Below are 9,944 nucleotides of genomic sequence, written 5' to 3' on the forward strand. Positions count from 1 at the left end.
CTGAAACAGTTTCTACGATACAAAAGTACTCCCTCTGCCACCCTAAGGATACCCTCTACAAGACGCAGGCCACCAGACCCCTCAAGGAAGAAACTATCGGCAATGCCTACCCACTCCATGTCAGCTATCTCGCAACACCGAGGAAGAACATCTTGAATTTGATCCATCTCAGCCTAATAAGCCCGCAGAATCTCCTCGTGGGCTAGTCTCGGCGGTGATCCAGGTGCGGTGGGAAGCATGTATGGGTGCGACACTCTGTAGTACCAGGTGATGTACCTTTCGACGCAGCTTCAGTCCCTCTCTGATGTGGATGCCCGAGCCTCGGCAGGAACCGAGTGGTGCTCCCAGAATGCAAAGACCTCATCTAGATGCCGACGGGTTATGGCGATAGGAGAGGACTCAAAAGGGTGGCGAGGTATCATCTGTTGGTAGCAGAACTGACGCATGACACGCTCTGGAAGATAACAGACAATGATGGTCTAACTGGCAGCCAACCATCCAGAATATAGCACGATCTCATCAAACGGAATCGTCTTACGGTGATCAACGTAGCACTCAAAGTGAATGTCCAGAGCCATGCGGTCAAGACAACGCCTATAAAGATCCAACACCTGGTTCCCTCTGAGAGCGGCGTAGGCTCTGACACACAACATGTCCTAAATATAACCCGATACCTCTTTCTAGCCAATCATATTAGGGAAGTGCTGTAGTATCTAAGCCTAAAAAAAAATACATGGTGATCAAACATACTATCACAAATATATAATAAACTTTGAGAAAGTGTAGAAGGATAAAAGTTTGTTACCACTAAGAGGGTACAGCTTCCAGCCACAGTCCTCGCCTTCCATAGGCATCCCTCTCCCAATCGGTGGTAGGTGTAGGCCAGTGTAGCCTCTCCCCATTTGTACTCATAGACACGTATAATGTCCGATAAGTACGTCAGGTAAATGACATTAGTGTAGGTCGAGCTCGTGACTAAGGAGGATATCCATGATTGGTAGATGCAACAGGCATGCAATATCGTCCAGAGTAATGGTGATCTCGCTGTGAGGAAGATGAAAAGATGAGGTCTCTAGATGTCACCTCTTCACAAATGTCATCAGCATCCCGTTATGAATCGTCTGGAAGCTGACCCTGCAGAGGTCGCTCAGACCAGAAGCTGCGAGTGGATCCTGGAACCACGACTCGTCAGGCTGCGCGAGAGCAGCAATCTTCCAAGCGTGGTTATAGAACCTTTGGGGTTCTCTCTCCTGAAATTTTCCAAAAAAATTAATCTGAACAAAAAATAAGAAGTAATAAACAAAGTCATAAACTGAATAAAAAAAGTAATAAACAAAGAAAATTTATCTCCCTCTCCTAGATATGCCTAGCCGAATGATCTGCATACCCTGTAAGTAGGGACGTATCTATAGGACCCTCCAGGTACCACACAGGCTCTGGCACCGGATCATCCCCGCGTACCTCAGTAGGTGGCACCGAAGATCCTGCAGCATTCGTCACAGGCACAAGCACAAATATAGAAGAACTGCCACGTCGATGTCTGCGGGCGGCGGGCATTTGTGAGGAACCCTCTATTAGAACAAGATTTATTCTGATCAATATTCTATGTTTTAATGATAACATTATATATGAATTTTGTATAAGACAATGTGGTACTCTAATCCTTTGCATTTTCCATTTCAAGAAATATATAAAGAGTATGCACAAACCAGCGCTCAGAAGCACTGACTCAGAAGGTTCTGGATGGCTACATCAGAACATGCTCTGGCAAGACATCAGAAGATGGTCAAGCAGAATCAGAACATGGACTATGAAGCATCAGAAGAACATGAAGTCAGAAGCAGAAGCACTGAAGTTCTTATGGTATCACGCTCAAGCTCTTCAAAGTCAGAAGACAAGAAGATGCTCTGCACCAAGCTGTTGACTCTGATATTCAAACGTTATTATTCACAAACATGAGTCCAGAAGCAAGTACAAGATGACAGGCTATTAAGTCTAATCTCTAACTGACAAAAGGAACGTTAGAAGCTACAAAAGGCAAAGTCAGTAAAAGCAGCAAAAGCATGGCTCGAGGTAGTTGACAAAAGTGTGAAACATTAAATGCAAAGCTGTACTATTCACGCAAAGCATTAAATGCAACCCAACGGCCATCTTCTCTCAAACGCCTATATATAGAAGTTCTGATCAGAAGCAGAAAAATGAACTCTTGCGAAAAATACAAAAACGCTGTCAAATTCAAAGCTCACGAACTTCATCTTCAACCTCACAAACTCTTGTAATATTTAGTGAGTGTTAAGCTTTGAACTTAAGAGAAATATCACTGTTATGATTATAGCTTTATAAGAAGCAATCTATACTCTTGTAAACATTATTTTACATTGATTGTAAAAGGTTCCTAGAGTGATCAATGTGATCAGTAGACTCTAGAAGACTTAGAAGTTTTCTAAGTGGTGATTTCCTAGAGTGATAAAGTTGTGATATGTATACTCTAGAAGACTTAGAAGTTTTCTAAGTGGATAACCATTGTAATCAGTTGGATTAGTGGATTAAATCCTCAGTTGAGGTAAATCACTCTAAGGGGGTGGACTGGAGTAGTTTCGTTAACAACGAACCATGATAAAAATCATTGTGTTCATTGTTTTTATCTTACAAGTTTTTAAAGTCACACTTATTCAAACCCCCCCTTTCTAAGTGTTTTTCTATCCTTCACCCTCCGCATCACCGCGAGGCCTCCGTGATGCAGTAGTAGATGGAGTACCCCTCTCAACTAGAACGGACGGAGAAGGCCCGTCAATTGGAACGGATGGGGACGGCCCGGTTGGAACAGGTGTAGCAGGAACATCAGGTGTATCAGGTACCTGTCCTAGAACGGTAGCTCCATGCGTCACCTATGATACTACACACATCAGTTCACATCGCACGCATGCCTGTGCAGTCCTCCCATGTATAACCCTATCAGGCAGTGTTTAAAAACCGGACCGAACCGGCCGGTCGGACCGATCGAACCGGCCAGGTAACCGGTCTGGTTCAATAGCTGGATCGAGAATGTCATTGAACCGGTGTGAACCGGTCAAAACCGGTTTAAACTGCTGAAACCGGGAAAACCGGCGATTTTTGTGAACCGGCGGTTTAAATGCATTTTTTATTTTTTTTTAGTTTTTTTAATTTTAAAAAATTAAAACAACATCGTTTTGACTATTTTAATTAAAAATTAAAATTAAAATAAAATAAAAATAAATAAATAAAAAATAAAAAACTGTTGCAGATGCGGTTGATTTTGTTGTTACCGATGATTTTGATATTGAAGAAGGAGATCACTACATTGAAACAATTTTTCTTTTATTGAAATTAAATTTAGTAGATAATGGAATTATTTTGTTATAAATTATTCAATTAAATTATGTTGCGATTAAACTTTTGTTTGCAATTATATTTTATAATTATGTACTATTTTATTGTGTGTGATACCTATGTGTAAAATTTGAATTTAAATTATGAACTTGTGAATTTTTTTATAATATGATATTTTCAAAAAATTTAAGTGCTAGTTATATTTTGTAAAGACTGAATCATCCGGTTCGACAGATTTTATACCTATATAATTTTGTTATAACGATCGGTCTATTCAACCGAGTTATCCGATTTAACCCGGTTTAGTCATGCGGTTCGACCAATGACCCAGTGGTTCGACCAATAAACCAGTGACCCAGTACCCTCACTGGTTTGATGTCTGGTCCGATTTTTAAAACACTGCTATCAGGATGGTCCACCATAATGTCTTTATTGTCATTTAATAAAATCGAGTAAGTTACTAGGTACTTATAAAGAAAAAGAAAGGAAAAAATCAGCACAGAACCTTCCGTAGACATCTACGGAAGTGTCTTACATTTGAAAAAATGAGTTACTTTTGTAGGTGCATCTACGAAATGACCCAACGTTCCACTCTTCCGTAGATGCATATAAGGAAGGTTCTGAAACCTTCAAAACGCAATAATGATGTCTGGTCACTGTTGTAGAGGATTTAAAACCCCTTTTAATGGATTGATCGTCCATTTTAAACTTTAAACAGAACCTACATTATAACTAAACCTTATTTCTAACACTACTCAATCATTCCTACACCTAAAAATCAAATTCAATCTTTATTTTCAAAAAACTCTAAAATAACTCGAAACGTCGAAAACTTACCGATTAAATGTAGTTTGGAACTTGTTGGAATGTACAGGTAGTTGACCTTGACGTTCCCGACCGAACTCGAGAGGAAGAAATGAACTTGTCTTGCTGTTCATTTTTTGAATTTGAGAGAAAGTGGGGTTTTGGAGAATGAGAAAGTGAAGAATGAGGGAGAGGAAGAGTCTGACGTGAATATAACATCAAATGCTTCCGTAGATGCATCTACGGAAACTTACGTAGATGCATCTACGGAAACTTCCGTATGTACATCTACGAAACAAAACAACGTTAAACAAAAAAAGGTGCTTCCAGAGGCACATCTACAAAAATAGATGGACAATTTTGTCAAATCTGATGCGTGAGAGATATAAGGGGGAGGGATCAGAAATTCCCAAATAATAATTTATAAAAAATTATTTAAACTCATTTTTATTTAAAGCTTTTTCAAAATAATTCTTTAGAAAAAATATTTAAACTCGTTTTTATTTAAAACGTTTTCAAAATAATTCTTTATAACCAAAAAGAAATAACATTATAAAAATTATTTTAATAAAAAAAAAACTGAAGTGGTCAATCAAACTAACCATTTCGAATCTAGAGGAGTGCTAACAACACTCTCTAATAAAAGAGAAAGTGTTGGAGAGAGTGTTCAAAAGAGAGTGTTGATAGCATTTCTCTTCGAATCTAATCTAATAAAAACTCAGATGTGATATTTTAACAATCAAACTCAAATTCAACAACTACACCTTCCCTTACAACACAGACGAGAAGTTCCAGACAAGAAAAAAAAGTGGATAAGATAAAACCTTAACCACATCAACTGGTGCTTTATGATGTCTCTCACCACGGCAGCTCTCACGCTGCCGCGAATATCACCAGTCATATGTTCGGCGGCACATAATCGGCAGACAGCTACCGTGAAAACAACTGACCAAAAGCCACCACAAAACTTAGGTTTCCGCGGCGGCAAGAAAAAGGAATCGCCATGGCATTGTGTAGAAGGCTGTGGAGCTTGCTGTAAGCTTCAAAAAGGTCCTTCTTATCCATCTCCCGAAGAAATTTTCTCCAACACTTCAGATGTTGAGGTCACTTTTCACCCTTTTCTTTCAAATATTTCACAATAACAATTTAGAACATCCTTAATATACTCTGTAGCACCGACACCTCTGGAAAAAACATGTCTGTGTCCAAAACCGTGAAAATTTTCAAATTATTATTGATGTCCACGTATTTTCAGTGTCTGTGCTTCATATTTAATATATTAAGTTTTGCTTCTTTAAATTGACATATGAACATTTTATAATGTGAATTGAATTTCAGCTCTACAATAGTTTAATAGGACCGGATGGATGGTGTATTCATTATGAAAAGAGTACTCGAAAATGTTCCATTTACTCTGGTATGTATGTGACCACACCATTTCTCTCAGTTTTGAATTTTATAATATCCTTGTGGGAATGTTAGCTTTACAGTTTAATTTGTTCTTTTTGCGTTCTTGTTCAGATCGTCCATATTTCTGTCGTGCGGAGCCTGAGGTGTTTAAATCCTTATTTGGAGTAAAAGAGAAGAATTTCAACAAAGAGGCTTGCAGGTTCACATTTCTCAATTTATGATGTTTTCCAATCATTTTTTTGAGAAATTTTATTCATCTGAAAGAGATTACTCAAAATCCGTCTTTCTTATCCAAACCTGTTTTTTTTATCCTTGTAGTTCCTGCAGAGACTCAATTAAGGCCGTTTATGGTTCCAATTCAAAGGAGCTTGTTAGTTTTGACAAATCAATCAAGAGTTATTCTAGTTAGAGTTTGGATTCTCAATTGCTCAAGGTCATTTTTCGTGTCTTTACCTTTGTTAATCATGCATGTTGTTGGTTAGAGTTTTCTTGTTTATTAGCTGTTAAAGTATATGAGTTCTAGAGCCGACTATTAGGGACTACTGTACCCTGAATAAACCATTTGATGATGAAAATGACTTCCTACAATAGAAGCCATTCCTTGAAACTCTTTCAGATACCAATATCTTGATGGAATGTGGCTACAAGAACTTCCATTCTAGAATTGTATATCACGGTTTTTCCTTTTAGCTATCGCGATTGTGGTGTGGTGTGGCGTGCCTGGCTTTTTTCTTCTCTATCACAATACAAAATTTTGATCACTTGGAAATATAAGCTTAGATGAAAAATTGTTCATAAAATATAAATGTGACTTGATTTGAATGGGCTAGTTTCATTATTCTACTGTACATAGAATAAGTTCTGTCCTTTGTTTGATAGATCATGAATGATATATGTTTCTTTTTCATGAAAACCACTCTCTCATCAAAAAGTTTGGGTGAAAATACAAATAAGTCATGAAGGCATTGATAACTACTATCCTGTAACTTCCTCATTCTTTCATCAAATAGTTAACATAGTAGATTCAGAGTACATAAATGATTATGATTCAAAATCTCATTACAATATAGCAAGATATCTATTAGTTCGGTTTTAACTCATGCTGCAATAGTAAATATAATGTAAAAAGTAACATGCAAGCTTATGTTTTATCAATTGTTTCTTCTCAAACCCTTTGGTTTTATGTTTGTGTAATGCTAAACATTTTAACAGAGTTTTGCACTAATCCGTGATCCACATGACACAATCTGCTGTATGAAATACATTTCTCTATTTTTTTTTGTTGAATCAAACCCCAAATGCATAGCATTCCAAAGTAACTTCAAAAAATTGGAAATGAAGAAGATTAAACATAACCAAATTCACCCAAATAGAAACTGTGATGTAGAGGGAAAACTAACATAGTAACATCAATAGAAATGACCCAAAATTCACCCAAATCAACATTCAGTGTGTCTCGGGTTCAGCCAGTTTCCTCTCTAAAGAAATATCATTGCACAGTGCCTTTTATGTTCGTTGAAGCTTTTTCTCTCCGCTTTCAAAGACAATTAGGGACAAGTGACAAAGATTATTAAGCTTATGTCTCATGCATTCTAATGAAATATTCATGTTAATATCTCTTATATTATTATGATTGCAGAAGTACTGCTGCCTTCTTTTGAGTAGCAACATGGACCAGAGCACGAGTAGCAGGAAAACATGAACTCAAACTGGGTGATTATAGTGTGCTCAATGGAAAACATGAACTCAAACTAGGTGACTATAGTGTGCTCAAAGGAAAACATGAACTCAAACTAACTCATAATGCCAATAAACTTGATGTCATATTCTATTGTTTCTATTAGATTGTTGAGCAGACTACCACATCGGAGCCCTATTTTGTATATACAAATTTATGAATCGGGATAGTTACATGTCAAACCAGAAAAATAATTTTTGATCTTTTCTTATAAGCAAAACATTACAGTTAACCCTATTCTGTACAAAAGGTATATATTGTTTACTATCATTATATCAACGAACTATCAAGACCTAGATCATCCTCAATGCCATCTCCATTTTCAAGTAATTTCAGAAACCGAGCCTGGTTTTCTTCCTTTCTTTTCTTCCGACAGAACTTGTATAAACCCATCACTCCAAGAATCAGTAAGATTGAGGCCAGAGCACCAAGAAAAACCAGAATTGCTATATGCTTTCCGCGCATACCAGAAGAGTTAGAAACTGCAGAGCACGATTACAATTTGTTTTGTTAACTAATTCAATGGCATCAACAACTAGCTAGTATGATGGTGGATAGATACTCACCACGAACAAGAGATAAACAATCCGGGCACAAAAAAGTCGCATTGAACTGCTTTTCTTTGAACCTGACATATTCACCATGGGGTGCAATAAATTCAGAAGGACAAAATTCCCATTCATCATAAACATCACCAGAAGTAATGCTGTCTTCCTCATAGAGTCCACACCACTTGCATTTTATACTCGAAAAGTTACTTAGAACCTGGAAACACATCAAAATATTAGTAGTTGCTTCAAATACTATCACATACATTATGCAACCCAAACATGAAGATTGAATGACAGGTTCCTAAGCAAATTACTCAAATGGCTGCTTATAGCAGTATACATATCACTTTCACTTATTATGCGAATGATACACTTACACCTTGTTTGGATATAAATTTTATTAAGAGCTTATTATACAAGTGCTTAGGTATAAGTTATTTCTCTAACAAATTTACAATATATAAAGTGCTTAGGTATAAGTTATTTCTCTAACAAATTTACAATATATAAAGTGCTAAGGTATAAGTGGTTTTCATAACCTAAGAATTCTTTTTTTTTAAAAAACAATTTCAGTAAATTTTATAAATTGTTTTTGTAAGCTCTTACAGCAGTTTGGATTATCTGAATAAGTCAATCCAAAGAGGTTTGAGTATGTGAAACCAAATTTTCACCAACATATCATATTTAAATTGTCATACGAGCTTATAAACTATAAGTTAAAAATGTGTTTTACCAAACATAGTTTAAGATTATGTTTGACATAACATATTTTTGAGCATATAATTTATAAGCTCATTTGACAATAGACCTGTTTGATAACAGTTTTTTCATTACGAACTTATAGTTTATTTTTCATACATTATTTCAAATAGCGTTTTAACTTATACATTGTAGCTTATCATGTTTTTTCTTCCACTTTTACTCTAATTATTTTAACTAAAACACACTTTTATCCTTTATAATTATAAGTATTTTACATATACTTGTACAGTTTAGTAGTATTAATTAAGAAGTGTTCTTTTAAGAGACTTTATATTTATCACTTAATTGAATCACTAATTTTATTAAACAATTTAATTACTTTATCAACCATACATTATAAACTATTAATTATAAATTATAAACAATTATTCATAAGACATCAGTCATAAAATATAAATTATCAATTAAGTTATCTATAGACCGCTATTATTACCAAACCCTAAAACATGCGTATTACTTGATTGATTAACCTGCAATAAACTAGCTTGCAAAGAACATAAAAATCAACTTCATTTTAATTTAGCGGGAGTATTTTCCCTGAGTTTCTAAAACTTTGGGTTCTTGTTGTGCATCATTGATATTTTGACCATTCATGAAAACGAAAAAGTAAAAGAAGAACCTAACCTGCCAAGATTGTTGACCATTGAAAGCATAAACGAAATGAGGTCTCTTAACATCTTCAAACACCTTCTTGTTCTCCCCTTTACAAAGAAAATAAACGGTTGAAGTCGTTTTCAGCCACTCGCGGTTATCGAAGATCTCGATTGAACTCAGTGACACAACCGCACATAACATCAACCCTATACAACGCAAATACAATCAACATTCACATAGCTGAAACTTTTTCTGTTGCGCAATCGAACAAAAAAGAAAAGAGAATAAGTTAGTTATTAGTTAGTTAGTTAGTTAGTTACCTGGAAAGTAGGCGAAGAATACGAAAAGTGCGAAGGAAATTCTGGAATTGAACAACGACATGGTGAAATGGAAATTGAAAATGATGAAAAGGGGAGAAGATGATGAATTCTGTTATTTGGTTTGGGGAAGAGTGAAGGAGAAGTCTAGTCTACGCGACGTGGGCATTACGCACCTGCTTACTAATTTATTTTGGCGCCAACTAATTCCATTCACATCAACTATAATCACGACTCGGTCAATTTTTATCATTTGTTTTTATTATTATTGTGGTCCATTTTCTGGTCAACTTTTATAAACTTGTTTATGCTTTCTTTTTTGACAACAATAATGTCACTACCATATAGTAGTAATTAATACAATAATTCTATTTTGACACTTATGTAAGACTATACTGTTAACACATTTTCTTTTAT

The 9,944-nt window shown here is 35.8% G+C and overlaps 2 protein-coding genes across 2 annotated transcripts; one reads left to right on the plus strand and one right to left on the minus strand.

The window, feature by feature from the left end:
- Positions 1 to 4,886: 4,886 nt before the first annotated feature.
- Positions 4,887 to 7,513, plus strand: LOC131644541 (uncharacterized). The gene is made up of 5 exons (XM_058915069.1): positions 4,887 to 5,258; positions 5,494 to 5,572; positions 5,677 to 5,764; positions 5,884 to 5,998; positions 7,205 to 7,513. Exons 1-4 carry the CDS (start codon positions 5,004 to 5,006, stop codon positions 5,972 to 5,974), a joined length of 513 nt encoding a protein of 170 aa, XP_058771052.1. The 5' UTR covers positions 4,887 to 5,003; the 3' UTR covers positions 5,975 to 5,998; positions 7,205 to 7,513.
- On the minus strand, positions 7,370 to 9,699 carry LOC131644540 (uncharacterized). Its single transcript, XM_058915068.1, has 4 exons — positions 9,531 to 9,699; positions 9,241 to 9,416; positions 7,870 to 8,068; positions 7,370 to 7,785 (listed from the first exon to the last, which is right to left on the minus strand). Exons 1-4 carry the CDS (start codon positions 9,589 to 9,591, stop codon positions 7,574 to 7,576), a joined length of 648 nt encoding a protein of 215 aa, XP_058771051.1. The 5' UTR covers positions 9,592 to 9,699; the 3' UTR covers positions 7,370 to 7,573.
- Between the last annotated feature and the right edge of the window lie 245 nt (positions 9,700 to 9,944).

Source organism: Vicia villosa, linkage group LG1 (assembly GCF_029867415.1).
Source record: "Vicia villosa cultivar HV-30 ecotype Madison, WI linkage group LG1, Vvil1.0, whole genome shotgun sequence".
Lineage (NCBI taxonomy): Eukaryota > Viridiplantae > Streptophyta > Magnoliopsida > Fabales > Fabaceae > Vicia > Vicia villosa.

What these genes read in the sequence shown, in the direction of transcription:
- LOC131644540 (XM_058915068.1), bottom strand. Translation starts at nt 9,591, where the DNA reads ATGTCGTTGTTCAATTCCAGAATTTCCTTCGCACTTTTCGTATTCTTC. An exon ending in ATTCTTCGCCTACTTTCCAG is followed by an intron (nt 9,417 to 9,530) that starts GTAACTAACTAA and finishes TGCGTTGTATAG; the next exon opens with GGTTGATGTTATGTGCGGTT. An exon ending in ATGGTCAACAATCTTGGCAG is followed by an intron (nt 8,069 to 9,240) that starts GTTAGGTTCTTC and finishes ATGTGTTTCCAG; the next exon opens with GTTCTAAGTAACTTTTCGAG.
- LOC131644541 (XM_058915069.1), top strand. Translation starts at nt 5,004, where the DNA reads ATGATGTCTCTCACCACGGCAGCTCTCACGCTGCCGCGAATATCACCA. An exon ending in CCAACACTTCAGATGTTGAG is followed by an intron (nt 5,259 to 5,493) that starts GTCACTTTTCAC and finishes ATTGAATTTCAG; the next exon opens with CTCTACAATAGTTTAATAGG. An exon ending in TTCAACAAAGAGGCTTGCAG is followed by an intron (nt 5,765 to 5,883) that starts GTTCACATTTCT and finishes TTATCCTTGTAG; the next exon opens with TTCCTGCAGAGACTCAATTA.